Source organism: Mixophyes fleayi, chromosome 9, assembly GCF_038048845.1.
Source record: "Mixophyes fleayi isolate aMixFle1 chromosome 9, aMixFle1.hap1, whole genome shotgun sequence".
NCBI classification, from domain to species: domain Eukaryota; kingdom Metazoa; phylum Chordata; class Amphibia; order Anura; family Limnodynastidae; genus Mixophyes; species Mixophyes fleayi.
Window position 1 is genome coordinate 132357721 of NC_134410.1, and position 21372 is coordinate 132379092.

Below are 21372 nucleotides of genomic sequence, written 5' to 3' on the forward strand. Positions count from 1 at the left end.
AGACCTGGAGTTCCTGGGGGTGATGTAAGTGGGGGCAGAGAGAGTCCGGCTTATACCAGTCCCAGGAACTCTGCATTAATCTGATGAGGTGTCTGCAGACCGCCCGCGTCACTGTCACACAGACCTGGAGTTCCTGGGGGTGATGTAAGTGGGGGCAGAGAGAGTCCGGCTTATACCAGTCCCAGGAACTCTGCATTAATCTGATGAGGTGTCTGCAGACCGCCCGCGTCACTGTCACACAGACCTGGAGTTCCTGGGAGTGATGTAAGTGGAGGCAGAGAGAGTCCGGCTTATACCAGTCCCAGGAACTCTGCATTAATCTGATGAGGTGTCTGCAGACCGCCCGCGTCACTGTCACACAGACCTGGAGTTCCTGGGGGTGATGTAAGTGGGGGCAGAGAGAGTCCGGCTTATACCAGTCCCAGGAACTCTGCATTAATCTGATGAGGTGTCTGCAGACCGCCCGCGTCACTGTCACACAGACCTGGAGTTCCTGGGAGTGATGTAAGTGGGGGCAGAGAGAGTCCGGCTTATACCAGTCCCAGGAACTCTGCATTAATCTGATGAGGTGTCTGCAGACCGCCCGCGTCACTGTCACACAGACCTGGAGTTCCTGGGGGTGATGTAAGTGGGGGCAGAGAGAGTCCGGCTTATACCAGTCCCAGGAACTCTGCATTAATCTGATGAGGTGTCTGCAGACCGCCCGCGTCACTGTCACACAGACCTGGAGTTCCTGGGAGTGATGTAAGTGGAGGCAGAGAGAGTCCGGCTTATACCAGTCCCAGGAACTCTGCATTAATCTGATGAGGTGTCTGCAGACCGCCCGCGTCACTGTCACACAGACCTGGAGTTCCTGGGAGTGATGTAAGTGGGGGCAGAGAGAGTCCGGCTTATACCAGTCCCAGGAACTCTGCATTAATCTGATGAGGTGTCTGCAGACCGCCGGCGTCACTGTCACACAGACCTGGAGTTCCTGGGGGTGATGTAAGTGGGGGCAGAGAGAGTCCGGCTTATACCAGTCCCAGGAACTCTGCATTAATCTGATGAGGTGTCTGCAGACCGCCCGCGTCACTGTCACACAGACCTGGAGTTCCTGGGGGTGATGTAAGTGGAGGCAGAGAGAGTCCGGCTTATACCAGTCCCAGGAACTCTGCATTAATCTGATGAGGTGTCTGCAGACCGCCCGCGTCACTGTCACACAGACCTGGAGTTCCTGGGAGTGATGTAAGTGGGGGCAGAGAGAGTCCGGCTTATACCAGTCCCAGGAACTCTGCATTAATCTGATTAGGTGTCTGCAGACCGCCCGCGTCACTGTCACACAGACCTGGAGTTCCTGGGGGTGATGTAAGTGGAGGCAGAGAGAGTCCGGCTTATACCAGTCCCAGGAACTCTGCATTAATCTGATGAGGTGTCTGCAGACCGCCCGCGTCACTGTCACACAGACCTGGACTTCCTGGGAGTGATGTAAGTGGGGGCAGAGAGAGTCCGGCTTATACCAGTCCCAGGAACTCTGCATTAATCTGATGAGGTGTCTGCAGACCGCCCGCGTCACTGTCACACAGACCTGGAGTTCCTGGGAGTGATGTAAGTGGGGGCAGAGAGAGTCCGGCTTATACCAGTCCCAGGAACTCTGCATTAATCTGATGAGGTGTCTGCAGACCGCCCGCGTCACTGTCACACAGACCTGGAGTTCCTGGGGGTGATGTAAGTGGGGGCAGAGAGAGTCCGGCTTATACCAGTCCCAGGAACTCTGCATTAATCTGATGAGGTGTCTGCAGACCGCCCGCGTCACTGTCACACAGACCTGGAGTTCCTGGGGGTGATGTAAGTGGGGGCAGAGAGAGTCCGGCTTATACCAGTCCCAGGAACTCTGCATTAATCTGATGAGGTGTCTGCAGACCGCCCGCGTCACTGTCACACAGACCTGGAGTTCCTGGGAGTGATGTAAGTGGGGGCAGAGAGAGTCCGGCTTATACCAGTCCCAGGAACTCTGCATTAATCTGATGAGGTGTCTGCAGACCGCCGGCGTCACTGTCACACAGACCTGGAGTTCCTGGGAGTGATGTAAGTGGAGGCAGAGAGAGTCCGGCTTATACCAGTCCCAGGAACTCTGCATTAATCTGATGAGGTGTCTGCAGACCGCCCGCGTCACTGTCACACAGACCTGGAGTTCCTGGGAGTGATGTAAGTGGAGGCAGAGAGAGTCCGGCTTATACCAGTCCCAGGAACTCTGCATTAATCTGATGAGGTGTCTGCAGACCGCCCGCGTCACTGTCACACAGACCTGGAGTTCCTGGGAGTGATGTAAGTGGGGGCAGAGAGAGTCCGGCTTATACCAGTCCCAGGAACTCTGCATTAATCTGATGAGGTGTCTGCAGACCGCCCGCGTCACTGTCACACAGACCTGGAGTTCCTGGGGGTGATGTAAGTGGAGGCAGAGAGAGTCCGGCTTATACCAGTCCCAGGAACTCTGCATTAATCTGATGAGGTGTCTGCAGACCGCCCGCGTCACTGTCACACAGACCTGGAGTTCCTGGGAGTGATGTAAGTGGGGGCAGAGAGAGTCCGGCTTATACCAGTCCCAGGAACTCTGCATTAATCTGATGAGGTGTCTGCAGACCGCCCGCGTCACTGTCACACAGACCTGGAGTTCCTGGGGGTGATGTAAGTGGGGGCAGAGAGAGTCCGGCTTATACCAGTCCCAGGAACTCTGCATTAATCTGATGAGGTGTCTGCAGACCGCCCGCGTCACTGTCACACAGACCTGGAGTTCCTGGGAGTGATGTAAGTGGGGGCAGAGAGAGTCCGGCTTATACCAGTCCCAGGAACTCTGCATTAATCTGATGAGGTGTCTGCAGACCGCCCGCGTCACTGTCACACAGACCTGGAGTTCCTGGGGGTGATGTAAGTGGGGGCAGAGAGAGTCCGGCTTATACCAGTCCCAGGAACTCTGCATTAATCTGATGAGGTGTCTGCAGACCGCCCGCGTCACTGTCACACAGACCTGGAGTTCCTGGGAGTGATGTAAGTGGAGGCAGAGAGAGTCCGGCTTATACCAGTCCCAGGAACTCTGCATTAGTCTGATGAGGTGTCTGCAGACCGCCCGCGTCACTGTCACACAGACCTGGAGTTCCTGGGAGTGATGTAAGTGGGGGCAGAGAGAGTCCGGCTTATACCAGTCCCAGGAACTCTGCATTAATCTGATGAGGTGTCTGCAGACCGCCCGCGTCACTGTCACACAGACCTGGAGTTCCTGGGGGTGATGTAAGTGGAGGCAGAGAGAGTCCGGCTTATACCAGTCCCAGGAACTCTGCATTAATCTGATGAGGTGTCTGCAGACCGCCCGCGTCACTGTCACACAGACCTGGAGTTCCTGGGGGTGATGTAAGTGGGGGCAGAGAGAGTCCGGCTTATACCAGTCCCAGGAACTCTGCATTAGTCTGATGAGGTGTCTGCAGACCGCCCGCGTCACTGTCACACAGACCTGGAGTTCCTGGGAGTGATGTAAGTGGGGGCAGAGAGAGTCCGGCTTATACCAGTCCCAGGAACTCTGCATTAATCTGATGAGGTGTCTGCAGACCGCCCGCGTCACTGTCACACAGACCTGGAGTTCCTGGGAGTGATGTAAGTGGGGCAGAGAGAGTCCGGCTTATACCAGTCCCAGGAACTCTGCATTAATCTGATGAGGTGTCTGCAGACCGCCCGCGTCACTGTCACACAGACCTGGAGTTCCTGGGGGTGATGTAAGTGGGGGCAGAGACACTGACCTGTTCAATCCCCTCCCAATTACATGTAATATTAATGATGTATCTCTGCGCTACAGATAGTTTCTGATGATCATTTAAATATCTAGTAAATGGTCCATTGTGATTTAAATGCAAAATGTAAGCTCAGCAGCCGAGTCTTGTACTCCTACTGCTTAGAAATGCTTCAGATATATTATATATAATACAGTCTTTTCATGGCAACTAACGTCACCATTAAGATAAAAAATTAATCTGTAGACTTTTTACCCAAATTACTTTCCAGTAAAACATGAATTCTGTGACCTGGACCCAGAACTCTGCTCCACTCCAATAAAGTGACTTCACATCTATTATACGTCCTCCGTGAGCTGCCCACATAATGAGGGACTAAATATCTCAGCCCAGAGACCAGGTGCGGCAGCCTGATGGCGTGTGTCGTGGCCGGTGACATATGCAGCACGTATTCACATATGCACCAAAATGTCCAGCGCTGGGAATAACCCTCTGCCTACATACAATCACTGTCTATAGGCTACACACTTGGGTAAAATACACACATTTATTTGAACTTGAGTTCCTACAGTAAATCACACGACTCCCAAATGGAGATCTTATACACAAATACAGACAAAGGTATATGGTATTTAAATTAAGGCTGAGCGTACCAATATAATGCAACCTTTATATGTCATACATTGTTAAAAAGGAGATTGGTATAAACAGCTGATAAAAACATTTTATATCTCCTCTTTCATCTGATGGGACTTGGATCCATCATAAACCTGAAAAATGTGAATACATGCATGATTCAAAAAATATAGAGATCTCAAATCCTGAAAAATCTTATCTAGAGACATTTTTTTATTTATTTATTACTACTCTTCTTCCATGATAGTGGAACTCACCGTTCCTAAAGCCATGTTATTTAATTCATTCCTTTATATAATCAGATCCATATATGTAGAGAGAATTCCTCATATTATAAAGAACAGGGGACAAATTCCAATCTTCTCAGCTTCTATTCAAAGAGCATAATGGCATCACATAAAATTTGTCCTAATAAACCAGGTTATATAGAGTTCCACTTTTTCACACAGTTCTCGTCATAAATAAAAAAATGGAGAAAGAAAAATATATGAAACATTAGATTGAATCTCCACTCCTTGAGGCTCTTTGAAAGTGCTCTGTAGGGGTGGATACAAACGTTTTAATTCTTCATAAGAAGTTTTCCGATGATCTGGAGTATGTGGAACAAACAACTAATTGATATACAAATATTCCATATAGCTGTCCTTAGAAATGGACTGCGGAGAGGAGATAAAGAGAGGAGTGCACTTTAAACGTAAATACTTTACGGGGATAACCACGCCCCCATGTTCCTCAAATAGGAGCTGAAATTATCGGAGCATTACTTTGAAAAAGTCCCGCTTGGAACGGGACGAAACGCGTCAGAAAGTAAAGGATTTCCCTTCAGGTTTTTTTATTATACACAGCGCTGTGTGGAGAGAGATAATACCTTGACAAATACATGCTCCGATGAATACATTGGCATTGTTTTCAAGCGGAACGAATATACATCATATCGGTTCTTGCACGCTTGAATTGGACACTGTACTTTTTTCAGTGGAAACATCACCGGATATCCGGGTGGCTTAGGAACCTTATACAGGTGGATTAGAATCACGCTTCCCTGTATCTCTCTACAAGAGCCACAGGATGTGGTAAGAATTATCATATTACGCATTTATTGTCTCCGATGTTATGAGATTCTATATATGCGCAGAAAGGAGGACATCACGAACTGCATTTATTATATAGACATGGAACACGCCTAAATTTGTATTTTTGTATTTTCTATCTCATTACATTGAAGATCTTTTGTCTGTTGTGGATATACATGAAGCAGTTATCTTATTTTTAACGCATTTTTTATTATCTTTATTCTTGCCTCTAGATAAGATTTTTCAGGATTTGAGATCTCTATATTTTTTGAATCATGCATGTATTCACATTTTTCAGGTTTATGATGGATCCAAGTCCCATCAGATGAAAGAGGAGATATAAAATGTTTTTATCAGCTGTTTATACCAATCTCCTTTTTAACAATGTATGACATATAAAGGTTGCATTATATTGGTACGCTCAGCCTTAATTTAAGTACCATATACCTTTGTCTGTATTTGTGTATAAGATCTCCATTTGGGAGTCGTGTGATTTACTGTAGGAACTCAAGTTCCAATAAATTTGTGTATTTTACCCAATTGTGTAGCCTATAGACAGTGATTGTATGTAGGCAGAGGGTTATTCCCAGCGCTGGACATTTTGGTGCATTTTTCAGTATATTACACGGATCAATGAACCGTGGTCTAAGCTGCAGGGTTACCCAGAGAATATCCCCATATTAAGGGTTATCTGCTGACTACAAGCGCCGAGGTTGTTCCCTAGGGAACAGTTTACGTATTCACATATACCCACACACATCATGTGACGTAGGAACCACACACATCATGTGACGTAGGAACCACACACATCATGTGATGTAGGAACCGCACACATCATGTGATGTAGGAACCGCACACATCATGTGATGTAGGAACCGCACACATCATGTGATGTAGGAACCACACACATCATGTGATGTAGGAACCGCACACATCATGTGACGTAGGAACCGCACACATCATGTGATGTAGGAACCGCACAGGCATGAACAAGAACACACAAGTCAGAACACGGATGACATAAGACAGACAAGGCCGAGGGTGGCACCATCCTAATGGCGGTGACTGTGTACATATGAGAGGCTGACGGACACGTACACACGTCTGTACATATGTGACATAGGAAACGCAGACACTTATAACAACATAGAAAGACAGAGATGACTTAAGACGGTTATAGACCTAGAAGACAAAGCAGATGGTGGCAATGAGCGGGCACAAGCCATGTCGCCATGCAGATCACAGCGGGCAGCTGCCAGTACTTACCATACCCCGTGGTAGGAAGGCCCAGGTGTTTCATGCGGTTCTTCACCAGCTCGGACAGCTCCTGGCGCTCCGATCTTCTGTACAAGTTCAGCCTCTGTTGACTGATCCACTCGGCCGTTTTACTCGCCTGTTTGTTCCCTTTCCTGCTCAGTCTGCGCGCCCACTGCATGCTCTTCCTGCGCAACAGTGGGTGCTCCGACTGGTCGCTGGACGTGGAATTCCTGTGGCTCGGTTTGACTGTCCAGTGGTCCTTCGTGTCTTCACAATCCTCCACATTGATGGAGATCTGAGACTGAAGATTTAAGGATAACGCAATGGACATCAGTGTACCCCATAATGACAAGGCAGCGCCTACGAGGGTCTTACAGCCAGTGGGGAGGGATTCTGTGAGAATATATCTGCAGGAATGGATCCCTGCCAGGTCAAGAGGTTAGAAAACTAATCAACTGTAAATGATAAGGAAGGAGGTTGTGGGTGGTAACAAGGTTACAGCTCAATATGCTCAGTAAAAATAATAATCTCACCCTTATTTATAACAAAGGACTGTAAATCTGAGACAATGTTTGTTTCTTATTTATCTGCTGCTTCAGCTTTTAAAACTTCCCTGCCCTTTATGTAATATAGTTATTTTTATTGTTTATTATTTTATTCAGTTATAGCCACACACGTGTTGGGCTCACCACTGTTTCAGGTTTGATATTTTTTCCCGTTCAAAAACGTGGCACTGCTATGGGAACCATCTTCTCCCCTTCTCTCTCTTTATGGGGTGGTGGGAGACACATCCAAATGTTTGAAGATATCATAAACATTGTTACATATTACTGATACATTGATGATATCATGTTTTGTGGGATGGAACAACATTTTAATTACAGGACTTTTGTCACTATATTAATGATCGCATATATTTATAAAATTTGCCATTTACTCTAAAGTTTGATATGCATAAGAAACATTGTCTATGTCACTTTAAGAGGTGGATCAGGTGGATTCATATAAATTTATATTTTTCATAAGATTAATACAGACAATTCCTAATTAGGACAAGATCGTTCAGATCAGTTAGTTCCAACGTTTACGCAGAATAGTGAAGCTATATCAAGGCTATCCTGAAATACTGCTGAAGACGGCTTATGACAGAGTTAAATAATCACTTAGAAATAAGGACTATATGAGGACAACAGAAAGGATATCAGATCCAGCATAACAGAATAGTGATTTAATCACTAACTATAGTACAGAATACAGAACATTCACCCGTTTATCTACAGACCCAGTCCTAGGGTTCTGTGCTGATGTTTCCATTATTTGTCCACTTCCTGTATGCAACAATTTATATATATTTTCTAAAAATCAACCTACTCTTGAATAAAGTAACTTAATTATTAATTTCTGCAAAAATACATTAATACTCTAACTTCTAATTTAACAAACAAAACCCAACTTCTGATGTAATTTATAAATATGAAACTCAAGCAGCAGACCACCATCAGCACCAATGTCTCACAGGTTTTCCAACTTTTCCTCTCTGGCTTCTCACAGTTTTCCAACTTCTTCCTCTCTTACTGTTACCACCCCCATCTCCTTCTTACTCTATCCTATAATAATAATCACTATCCCGGTTGTCTCTGCAGAGACGCTGCTTCTATAAATGTAACGGCTTCCTCGGGATCCCGCGCTGGGATCTTACTGCGTCACTACACTGCGCTGTTGGGGATCCCGCTCCTTCCACTGTACAAACCCTGAACATCCTGGATGTTAGAGGCTATAACGGCAGCACCGTCATTAACAGATAATATGGATGCTTCTTAGTGTGTTTAGTATCTTGACCTTATTATTTTTCGGTAGCACATGAGATAAGAGTCTCGGCGTGGAATAGAAACAGAATACGTACAATATTCATTAAACAGGAGGTGAATAATTTACAGTAAAAGCATCGTCATGAATGACTTTACAGGAAACCTACCTGCGTTCTGATGTCATGCGGCTGTAAAGGTAAAACAGAATATTGTTACCGTTATAATGCTCATAAAGCAGAGGCTCAGACTGTACACAGAATAACACGTTTACAGACTGCACAACAAAGAGCAACAATTTATATCACTATATAAATATATATATTTACAACTCTCAGGTTTATCATGTACATAGAACAGTCGCTGCGAGATACAGATGGGGATTCAGAGCCTCGGTCGGCTGTAAGCTCTCAGGAGAATTAACAGAATTCACCACCCGCAGGACACAGGATGTATTGCAAGTTATTATATTTTAGCAAAATGCTTGTAGGATTATTCATAACTTCTAAATGAGTAGCTCACACGATCGTAAAAATATATACACAGTAAATTTCATTTTAAACCTATCAAATATAAAAAACAATCAGTGGACATTGTCCATTTACTCACAGATTTAGTGATTTTTTCCCCAGAAATATACTGCAGAGAGTATGATAATATTATCAGGCTGGTCATGGAGGCCCCTGGTGTCTGCTGTGCGTTTATTTCCACCATTTATAATATTCTTTTAATAAAGCTCAGACCTTTTTTTCCCCTATATTTAAGCCTCTCTCTGTTTATTTAGACGGGTGATATGTTTGGGTAAATCCCAAGGGGGGCAGAGGCATTGGGTGCTCAGCATATTACATAAGCATAGACACTGCTAACACCAGGGGGCCCTAAAATACCATTAGAGACCTTCACAATTTCAAAAAAAAAAATAATCTAGGTTATTTCCATAGAGCAAAGTAGAAGAAACGTGCTCTGACCCAAGCAGCCAATCAGAGAACAGCTTTGATCAGTATAATGCAAATTTGACTAATTAAAGTTATTACCTAATTGGCTGCTGTGGTAATCAGTAATAATATTATATAAGTTGTGAAGCACCACTAGGTGGCAGCGACGCAGCCGGTCTGGTGAGGGGTGGGAGCGTTTTACCTCCGATGTAGAAAACATATGTGACTGTGTCCTATAAATGCCAATAGGGATCTCTGCGCTGGATGAACAGAGTTTCTGGAACAGACGACCGTATGTTCTGATCCACAGATCGTCCTCTGTGATTTTCATCTGAAATAGAACAGAAAAGAGGATTTATGTACTTACGTTAAATCCGTTTCTCTGACTCCGTCTGGGGGACACTGCTTACCATGGGTTGTGGAGGGGAGCACGGGAGTTGGCACCTAGCTAGTTAATCTTTAGCAATGCTGACAGACCCCTCCCCTCTACAATCCCCCCGCCTCTTCCTCCTCAGTTTATTTAAAAAAGTCCCAAGGAGATAGGTCAATCAACCAAGAGCATACAGAGGAAAGGCAGAAGGGAGGGATCGCAGTGTCCCTCAGACGGAATCAGAGAAACGGATTTAACGTAAGTACATAAATCCTCTTTTCTCTTTCATCCAGTCTGGGGGACACTGCTTACCATGGGGACACTCTAAAGCAGCCCCCTAAGGGTGGGACCGCTCTGAAAGCCCCGCTCGTATAGCACTACAAGCGAAATTTGCATCCGCGGAAGCGAATACATTAAATTGATAGAATCTGGTAAATGTGTGGACAGAAGACCAGGTGGCTGCCCTGCAAAGCTGGTCTGCAGAAGCCCCATTTCTTGCTGCCCATGACGCCCCTACCGATCTGGTGGAATGGGCCGTAAGTCTCTCCGGCACAGGCAGGTTAGCTCTAATGTAAGCATGCTTAATAGTTGCCGTAATCCATCTTGCAATGGACTGTTTAGAGGCTGGCCAGCCTCTTTTGTTAGAATCATATAGGACAAACAGAGAATCGGTTCGTCTAATTTGAGATGTTCTTTTGACATAAATACGGAGAGCCCTAACCACATCTAACTTTTTCATAGACTGCCGATCAGAGTGAGAAGTAGATGAAAAAACTGGAACTACAATTTCCTGGTTCAAATGGAAGGATGACACCACTTTTGGAACAAAAGAGGGGAGTGTTCTCAAAACCGCTCTGTCCTCATGAAAAACCAGATATGGTTCCCGGCAAGACAGAGCTCCCAATTTTGAAACCCTACGTGCCGATGCAATTGCCAAAAGAAAAACAACCTTCCAGGTCAAACACCTAAATCTGCCTCAGGTAAAGGTTCAAAGGGAGGCATTTTAAGCATGTCCAGTACCAGGTTAAGATCCCATGGTGCTGTAGGCGGAACATAGGGAGGCTGAATATGTAAGATTCCCTGAAGAAAAGTCTTGATATCTGGCAAATCCGCTAATTTCAGATGAAAAAAGACTGACAGTGCCGATACCTGAACCTTTAGGGAACCTAACCGAAGACATGTTTCCAGCCCATGCTGAAGAAAAGCCAATAAGCGAGGGAGACGAAGGAAGACGTGTGATATGACCTATTTTCACACCATCTGATATAGGCTCTCCAGATCCGCTGATAGATGCGAGCCGAAACTGGCTTTCGAGCTTGCATCATAGTGTTAACTACACTGGAGGAAAAACCCCTAGCCCTCCAGAGGCTGGCTTCAACAGTCCTCCCGTTAAACTGAGCTGAGGTAAATTCTGGTGACGGAAGGGACCTTGAAGAAGGAGGTCTTCTCGTGATGGAAGACGAAATCCTTATCCTACCGCCATAGAGATTATGTTTGCGTACCACACACGGCGTGGCCATGAGGGAGCTATTAGTATTATCGGAAGACCCCCTTGCCCTACTCGTCTGAGCACGTGAGGAAGCATGGGAATCGGGGGAAACAGGTATCCCAACCTGAACTCCCATGACATCAGCAGGTCTATCATGTACCCCCTTGCTATAATACCCCGAATCCAAGTGCCTTGGGATGACGCTGCCCACTGTTCCCGAACAGAGGCAGACGTCTCCCCCCGGCGCCACCTCTGGCAGAGTAGAGCGGTCGTCAGGACGCAGGCTTCTCCTGTGTCTTGGAGGCCTGGCGCCTAGCCGCAAACGAGGATCTACCCCTGACAGAGGAGCCTCGAGCATTTGGTTGTCTACCTCTAAATGACTGTCCTCTAGGCCAGGAGTTCCCTCTAAAGGGCTGACGAAAGGAGCTGACCCAAGGAGTCCTGTCCCTACCTGAGAATACCGGCAAAGAAGTGCTTTTGCCCCCTGTTGCCTGGGAAATCATAGTATCCAATTCCGGCCCGAACAAACCTGCTGCTGAAAAAGGAATGGATTCAACTGACTTTTTTGATTCCGAGTCTCCTTCCCAGGATTTCAGCCATAACGTTCTTCTTGCTGAAATGGATGCAGCCTGAATAGAGGAGGACACAGACGCTGTGTTCTGAACCGCCTCATAAAGGTACCCCGATGCCTCTTTCAGATGCAAAGCCAGGGGAAGTAAATCCGAGTCCTGTAAGGCCTTTGCCAGTTGGTCTGCCCATGTTTCCATGGCTCTAGCAACCCAAGCTGAAACAAATGTGGGTCTAAAAGAAGAACCCGCAACTACAAATATAGATTTTAGCTGGGATTCCACCCTGCGATCATTGACATCCTGCAGAGTTGCTGAACCTGGGACTGGTAGTAAAGTGTGTCTGGCCAAACGGGCTACTGGAATATCTACCTTAGGAATACTCTCCCAGCGGGCCACGTCTTCCTCCTGTAATGGATACAGGGAAGGGAACTTTCTGGGAACAAAGAACCTTTTATCAGGTTGTTTCCAGGCTCCCTCTGCAATATCTCTGAGTTCTACAGAAGGGGGAAAACGGGAAGCCTTCCTTTTGGCCTTCTTAAAGAGACTTCTGTCTCTAGGAGTAGAATCCTCCGGTTCAGGGAGGTCCAACACCTGTCTAACGGCTAAAACCAAATCATTAATAAAATAGCTTTTAGGGTCTTCTTCCTGTTCCAAAGGTTGCACCTGGTCAGGATCAGAATATACTTCCCCCTCTGAAACCCCCTCCGGGTCTGAAAGGACCATAGGGGTATTAGTGGATCTAGGCCTCTTCCTTTTAGCAGGCGGGATGTTTGGGGATTCAAGTAACTGGTTTAGTTTATCCAAACCCTTTATAAATGCTGCGGACCATTCCGGTTCTGTGGGAACAGGGGCCTGGTCTGCCAGCAATGAGGAAGGTCCTGGTATAGACGCTTCAATAGAACCTGTGGCAGCAGGGAGGCTCAAAGGCGTATTAACACTACTAGCCACCGCGGCTGCCACAGTAGACATCAGCTGATTGGACTGTGACACCATCTGTGCTAAAGAGGAAACCGACTGTGTCAGGGAGGCCACCAAGGCCGGTTCCTCCGTCAGTGGGGCTGTAACAAGCTGGGATTGCGTAGGGGGACCCCCTGCATCGCAGACAGAACATAGTGCCAACGGGTCCCTCTGCCCACTAGGTAATTTTGCATTACATTTTGAACATGTGAAACACTTTACTTCTGCAGTGTGGACTGATTGTAGACCTGATTACTGCCAGGTGTTTGTGTTTTCTAATTAATTAATTAAATACGTTTGGAACTATATATAATTCTGCTGAGACAGTAGGAACACTATCTCTGATGAAGTGGTTTGCTACCACGAAACGCGTAAGATAGACATCCTTGTCTAAACTTTTTTGGCACTCATATATTATCTTTGTGGACAGATAACTCACTTACTGGCTGGGAATGAAACTCCCCTCTTAACATTTCAATATTGGATTTTAAACCAGAAGCCCAGGAACAACACTGCTGATGCAGGGGGCTGCAAATACACTCTGCAAGCTGACAGGAGTCCATGAGATCTAACTCTGTATTCAATGTGCAGATGAACGTATAAACGGATATCTCTATTGGAGAGTTGCTTCTGCCGGAGCAGCATTATTCAGCATTGTACACGGAGGAACAAATACAGATCGAAATACTCATTCAGGGTAATTATAGCAGCATGCTTCCAATTTGTTCACACTGACGGCTAAACTACAGATTGGATGATATATCCTAATAACGTCAGGATTCTGGTAAGATTATACCATATTATTACCCGTGGACTGCCTCCATTTCCATACTAGAATATCTGCTACATTGTCTCTATTGCTGTACAACATTGTTTATATTTGCCTGTTGAATTACATCTACACTAGATGGGAGTTTCAGCCTTGGAGTTTGAGGAACCAAAGCATGCTATATTATGGTCGTGGAAAGAATTGAAGTCCATATAGCTACCTCTGGAACTTAGTAGTTTTGATTACTATATACTTATGCGAATTGATATACGCAAACTATAAAGTTATATCAACGTGAGCACTGCCGCAAGGAGTTCATTTCATTAACAGACATTGTTCATACCACCTCGAGAGGGAACAGATGTAACCATATTTAATTTATATAATCTTTTGTAGGTGCACCTATAGATTTAATATTGGTATTCCCACATGAAGGTGGTCTGTCAATATATGTTTAACGAGTGCATTTTATATTATATGTTTTTAAATAAATATTTTTTATATCCACACTGCAGTACTAGTTTTTTGAGGACCTGAGTCTATTGCATTGTTTTGATTTTCGTTTTGACTTTACTTTAGGGCCCTTTCCTTTATCTGTCATTTTACAAAGGAAGGAACACCAAACATACAGACTTAAATTTAGCTGTTTAGAGAGCAAGAAAAATATGAAAAAGAAAAAAGAAACAAGTAATCAACTCAGCTGACCTAAAAGTTGTACTTGTAATTTGTTAAACCACAATAAAATAACTTGGCAAGTGGGAGAACTATAACATAACTCCCACTAGCCCACTTTGCAGTCAGCAATACAATAATATATGTTTAAATAAATCAGATACTTAGCCACAGGCCAAACAGGGGAGAAGTCCAACAGCAGTGCCTGGTGCCTGCTCCCTCTGCTCTGCATCCTTTCCCGGGCTTCTATTTGGTGCCAAAAGGCCGGGCTAGTCCAATTTTCCTTGGAGAGCAGGGGAGCTCTATATCTTAGCTCCCCCCCCCCCTCTGATAATGCGGTCTCTCTGGATTTTTTTATTTTTTTAAAAAACCACCATTAGGAAAAAAACAGATGTGTACGGCAGAGTTTTGGAGACCTCAATTGAGGTCTCCGCAGCGGTTTGCACCCCGATGCCCCCTCCTATGTATGAGGGGGGGATCTTGGTATGGCCCCCTTCTGTTTTCTTGTCCTCTGCGGAATCCAAGATGGCCGCCGGCATTTTGTTTCTTCCGATAACCGGCACTCCATGCCCGCAGTGGCAGCGCCGGTTATCGGGGAGGCCCCAAGAGTGACAGCGGTCCGGAGAGACCGCCTGTCACTCTGTATTCAGGCACCCAATTTACTCTGCCAGTGAGAGCCTCTGGCTCTCATCTGACAGAGTAGTGCCTGCGCTGCTGTTCTGGGAGTGTGTTCTCTATAATAGAACACACTTCCAGGTCTGCCACCAAAGAAGAACTTCCTATGTCAAAAAGGAATTAAATAAAATAAAGTTAAATGAAAAAAACACTAGCAGTACTAAAACATGCCCAACTCCAATGGGCACCTAGAAAAAACTGAGGAGGAAGAGGCGGGGGCTTGTAGAGGGGAGGGGAGGGGTCTGTCAGCAGTGCTAAAGATTAACTAGCTAGGTGCCAACTCCCATGCTCCCCTACACAACCCATGGTAAGCAGTGTCCCCCAGACCAGATGAAAGAGAAATATATTTTTTTTACAACAGCCGATCTGTCATATTTACAGCATTAGGGAATGTGTGACAGAGGAGGTCAATATTAACGGACTAATCAATTAACTACAAATATGATGTCATTATATAGAGCCGCCCCATCCTGGGTGGAGGTGTCAGGAGTACGTTGAATGAAAAGTGTGTAGGAAGATGAACAATAGATTCAACCACAACAATTGGTCTTCTCTCCCCTCATGTGATGCTCTTCAAATAACGTTTATACCACAAGAATTAATTAAGTGTTGACGACTATTTAAGCCATTGCGCTACTTAAAAGTTGTCCACTTAATAATTAATCCAGACAGCATCTGATCAGACAGGAGCCATCACCATCAAACCAGGGGCTAATTATTCAGTAGGACCCTTCTAACGACACTACGGTCTCTTCGTGGTTATAATGGTCCCTGGGAGCTGAGGACTGTGGAAGATCCCCAACGTCGTCTACTACCTGGGGGGAACCAGACGTTTGGATGAGCAGATTCACTCACCGCGCACAGGTATCCGGATCCCGGCGTTGTGTCCAGTCCTAGGAGCAGTCTGGTGATGGTGATCATATAATCCTTTACAAAGGACTGAATGAGAAGAGAAGGACATTAGCTACATGAAGCTGTTATAAAATGTGTCAAAAAAGCTTATAAACTTCATAGAAGCCAGCGCTGGGTACAACAGGCTACGTCTGGCCTGGATGGGAGGACTTGTACTGTGAGCTCACCCTCTATATACAGTAACCTACTGTCCTCTATCCAGTCACTGCTTGTACTCACATAACAAGGGGATAAAGGTATACACTGGCTGTAGTAACTGGAGCATTGACAGAACCCCCAGTGTCCACCAACTTATATACAAATATTCATGGCCTTAGTGCCGCCTCCCTGGTGCCAATACCGTCTGTGTCACCGAGACCTGCAGGAATCTCACCGTCTGACTCTGAGACGAGAGTTCACGTCTTCCAATCTATAACTACACGACATCCCCTGTATACTACTTCTACTTCCATCTACTTCTCATTGTGCTCCAGTTACTGGGAAAATTTATTATTTTTCATTCCACAAAGAGAGGAGTCATTAATTTATTATGTACATCCTGATAGTCCAAAGTGGCCACCACTTAGTGTCTCCAAGAGCTGATAGTTGTATTTATATTTATCAATGTTTTATAGATCTGAAACGCACCTGATATAACAATGTATCCAACATACTGATGCTGAACACTCTGCCGGCCGCAAACGGGAGACGGAACATGAAGGCCAGGTTGGAGCCGTTCTCCCGCTCTTTCTGTAGAAATAAGAAGAGATGACGGACGAGATTAATGAAACAAGGATTAGCATTTTATTATCTAGAATCTATGAATGGTATTTAAGGTTTTATAAGAATAGTAGTAATAAGAATAATAATAATAATATAACAATACTAATATAATAATAATATTATCGCATGTTTAATAAGACCTATAGAGAACATCATGAATTTGATTTGTTCCTATACATAAACGAGGTTGGTGCAGTAAAGTAATGTTAAGTTTAGTAAATAAATATGCTGACTTTTTCCAGTTTGGAAAGCGCGAGGGAATAACAGTCTTTTGCGCGGAACTGCATGAAGCGCATGTTGGACGGATGCGTCAGCTCGGTGGTGATACTGAGGCTGGGAAATAATCTGCAACGAGAAACAGACAGGTGACAAAGGGTTAACACCCTGCAATGGATCCTGGGAGAGTGACCAAGACATCGCACAACACAGTAACGGTCACAATGAGCGATGATCTATATTACGGATGTCGTCACCGGAGACCAACAGAAACTGGATTAACCAGGTCGCTGTAAAAGTTTCAACTTTTGTTTTCTTGATGTAAACTCCGTCCATTAATTAGAGGTCTTTGATTTTTGGGCAAATATTGTTACAGCCGACAGGGAACGTATGAAACATGAATCATTGTTCTGCCGCGCTGACAGCGACCTTTACCGTGATTTATAATGGATTATACATGGATATTAAATCATTTTACCATTCGCCTCAGATGCCAGTCTATAGCGTGTACCCCAATGTATACAAGCCACAGAGTCATGGGGTATAACTACAGCTTCATGGACTGGTAAAATACATAATATATTCGCATAGATACATATATAAACACAATAGGTGGAACGTGGTCAGTAATATATTCAAGGGCTGAAAACCTGGATCCTATCAACACATTTCTGGGATTTTTTAGCAATAAGAATTTAAAGAATCACAAAACTTAAAGTACAAACTGCTGTAAATAATATACTATATAATATATATTAATAACATTCACAGATATGTATATCCCCCTACCATGTGTACATGTATACCGTATACCCCCCTGATGTGCAACAGGTAACCCCCTAAGTCATGAAATATAACTTGTTTTAAATATGTTTTATTATTTATGAATACATGAAGTTCCCCCTTGTATCGGCCTGGCCTCCCCCCAGGATACATGGACCACAGATTTATTACCTTCTTATAAAAATGGCTTCTGTGCTGAGCTTTAATTAACTCCCGATATCTTTAATACTGGAGGTTTCAGCTGCCCCCCCCCCCCAACACAACATTATTCTTCTCCTTCCCTACAACCACCCACTCACCCGTCATAACACATCCGTCTTATCCAGCATCCGGCTGCCAAATGTAACCTGCACTGTCACTGGATGGAGGAGATTTAGTACTTTAGTTATCAGAAAGGTCGCACAGAGTCTGCACACTGTATGGCATGGTGCGGAGGGTCTGGGGACAGGAGCGCACCGTACCTGAACATTGTCTGCACACTGTATGGCATGGTGCGGGGGGTCTGGGGACAGGAGCGCACCGTACCTGAACATTGTCTGCACATTGACGATCGTCTTGGCGTCCGCCATGTAGTCTTCCTCCGCGCTCATCGTGCTTTCCTTATCTACCACCACCAAATTGTCAGCGTAGATGATCCCGCATTGCAGCAAGTTATCTAGACTGGAGGAGACATAACACAGAGAAATTAATATTTAGGATGTAAGCTCTCAGGAGCAGGGCCCTCTTTCCTTGTGTGCTCCTTCTACTATTCCATCACCCTCAGTACCTCTTGGCCTGCTTCCCTAGCCCTGTTTTCTTAAGCTTCGGCCTTCTTCTCACTGATTTCACTCATTGTCCCAGTAATAATTTGATTTGCGTTACCATGTTACCTGTATCTGTGTGTATATTTTTGTTCTTGTTTTGTTCATTCTGTATCATGTTGTGTTATGGATCACTGCTTTCTGTATATGTCATGTACGGCGCTGCGGACCATTTGTGGCACCTTATAAATTAAAGATAATTATAATAATATTAATATCGGGGGTCAGGGGGGGGGGGGGGACGTTAAGGACATCTGCCCTGGACCTACAACGACAGTGGCTTCCTGGAGATAATGGGGCTCAATCAGTGTCCTAGGATGACGAGACTGTATTAGGTAAATGACTGTGGAAGGAGATCTTAACATCTCCCCGGTCAAATAAAATAAGAATATCCACCTGAAACGTAACACACGAGTCTTTATCCGAAGCCTCACACAGAGCTGACAGGAGCACAATTCCTGATATAAGATGTGGGGGCTCACTAAGGTCTAACCTGGCCAACGTGACATGAGCTGGACTCGTGCCTCAGTGATGTCACACTGATGTAACTGATGAATACGAGTTAAGGACACAATATTCCTGCGCCGGCTACATGCAGCTAATGGGTTCTTCTAATGGTGATAACGTCTCTTTGTAAAGAGCCAAGAGCTTAACTGTTTGAGGTCCAGAAGAACAGGGCCCTCAAGACACAAAGTAAAACATATGCTCTAAGGGCCCCTCAGTCTGGCTGTATACGGATGTACACAGCAGCGTAGGATTTGGCAGATACAGACGATGATGGATACAGTATAGACAATGGCGCCAGGTTAATAAAGGTGGAACTTGCGTCGTGCAATGTAGGATCCGCGTTTATAGCTTTCACTGTGGAAAATGTAGGTTTCTATAGACTGCAATATCTGTTGTACGTTCCTCACCCCTACATCTCTCCATATGTACTCAGACAGGCCCCACCCATGTCACATGACTCACTTGGAATGTGTTCTCTAACAGGTGATACAAGTATCACCACCAGTGATACAATGATGTAATTCTCCACGGCCTGGTCCTACCGATGACTTTTAGACTTTACTGAACAAAAGATTTGTACACAAGATTCCAGGGATAAGTGGAGGTGAAACGCATGGGGTAAATTCATATGGGGTAAAATGCATGGAGTTAAAAACATATGAGAGTGATATGCATGGGGTAAAACGCATGGAGGTAAGATTCAGATATAAGCACTTTGGTGAACAAACCTACTTATCTATTGTGCCGACCATGAAGTACACCATCGGGAAGCAGGAGATGGCCTCTAGGAAGTGATTGTCCGGCCTATTACAAAGAGAGAGTGACAGATTATGTCTGACGGTGCATTATGAGGTCAGGAATCTAGTACAGGAGAATTGCGTCATTACATTGGATATCAATGGTCCCTGGGTTTTGATATTACTCTCTGTCCGTTCATCGGGATTTATCAGAGCTCCCATCATCCACTATTTGTACATTTAGCAAAAATAAGTAACTAAAGTGAACATAAAACTATTTGCTTTCCCCAAGGCATGTTCGTAGGTCGCTTATTTAATAAATACAGCCTGGGCTTAATGAAGGTTGAAAGGGAATATTTAACACAAGTAATTAGTGTATTTGCTGAACACGCAGTTTCTCTGTATCGTTGTCATTTTTTCCTAAGGCAAATGAGATTTGCCTGTAAATGTGATTCATACAATAAACCTCACTTGTGTTTGGGTGTCAGGTATTCATGGAGGGGGATATAAATATAGCTACAAAAATAACGGTACATTCTCATGGCAATCTGTGGCCACATGAGACAGGAACACCCAGGAAAGGATTCATTAACCCAGCAGAGATCAGGGACCATCCATGGACTCTCTCATTCAAATATTTAGCATTTTAGACCAATTCTCTTCGCCAGCACAACTAGAACATGTTAGAAACGTGTGAGCAGATTCACTGTATGGAGAAAACACGCACGGGTTATCCAGGAGCAGGACAATTGGGTTGAGTTCCTTCCTTGATCTGTAATACGCTCTCAGGGGAACGATGAAATTATAGAGACCGTTCCCAGCGGTCTCGGCAGAGACAATGATCAGCTTGTTCTTAAATCCATAGGCTTTGGCATCTTCAAAACTGTTGTGTTTGCAGCCCTGAAAGAGAGAGATTTACTGGAGAAAACTGTCAACAAATCCCCCCGAGATGCAAACAATCCCTCATCTAGCTGAATATTACGCACTCGTCAGGAAGCAATGTGACAAGTGAGGAGATTATATAATCCTCGGGTGCAAAGATTGTATAGACTGAGCTTCACAGGAACAAAGGCTAAACTTTTCAAAGTTTCATTATCCTGCCAGAGATACTGTGCCCCCCAGAGGTCCGAGGGCCGAGAAACCGCAATAGTCTAAGAGAAGTGGTTCATTTAAAGGGACAACACAGAGATTCATGGAAGGGGCTCTATAGGTATTGCTGTGACACATTAGGCATACTGAGCATTTAAACCAGGAATCCCATGATAATTATGTGTTTTGTTTAAATAAATCACTGTGACAGGTTATAAGAAGAAGCTTGGTAATTACCATTTCCCTTGCTTAGTGTCTTCGGGCTGCTATTAATGATTTATAATACTGCACAGTTGTGTGATTACCATGGCAACCACAGTCACATGGCATATGATGTATTGACAGAGAGACTTTGATAGGACACTATAAGCTCAGACCTCTCGGCAGGACCCTCCCGGTGTCATTAGTCTCCGCTCAGTAATAACTGTTGTATAACAATCGCTCACCTTGTCCAGGCGGAGGCAGCAGAAAGCAGCTTTCGAAGGTAACAGATGACAAAGTGTTGGGGAGCTTCCAATATAGGGGGAGTTTGGGGGATACCCTTTCACATACCTACAGGAGCAGAAAACATCTGTATTATTATACTTCTAGCTGAGACATG

The 21372-nt window shown here is 44.9% G+C and overlaps 1 protein-coding gene across 7 annotated transcripts in view; it reads right to left on the bottom strand.

Moving 5' to 3' along the window:
• The window catches only part of KCNT1 (potassium sodium-activated channel subfamily T member 1), a 227520-nt gene that overhangs the window by 20200 nt on the left and 185948 nt on the right, over positions 1 to 21372 (bottom strand). For all 7 annotated transcript variants that reach the window (XM_075185792.1, XM_075185798.1, XM_075185796.1 and 4 more), the window contains 10 exons: positions 21218 to 21323; positions 20410 to 20582; positions 19678 to 19749; positions 18164 to 18298; positions 16873 to 16984; positions 16505 to 16606; positions 15821 to 15904; positions 9667 to 9795; positions 8700 to 8720; positions 6734 to 7025 (listed from right to left, as the gene is read on the bottom strand). In XM_075185792.1, the coding sequence (XP_075041893.1) occupies positions 6734 to 7025; positions 8700 to 8720; positions 9667 to 9795; positions 15821 to 15904; positions 16505 to 16606; positions 16873 to 16984; positions 18164 to 18298; positions 19678 to 19749; positions 20410 to 20582; positions 21218 to 21323 (1226 nt within the window). The remainder of the gene's footprint in view (positions 1 to 6733; positions 7026 to 8699; positions 8721 to 9666; positions 9796 to 15820; positions 15905 to 16504; positions 16607 to 16872; positions 16985 to 18163; positions 18299 to 19677; positions 19750 to 20409; positions 20583 to 21217; positions 21324 to 21372) is intronic.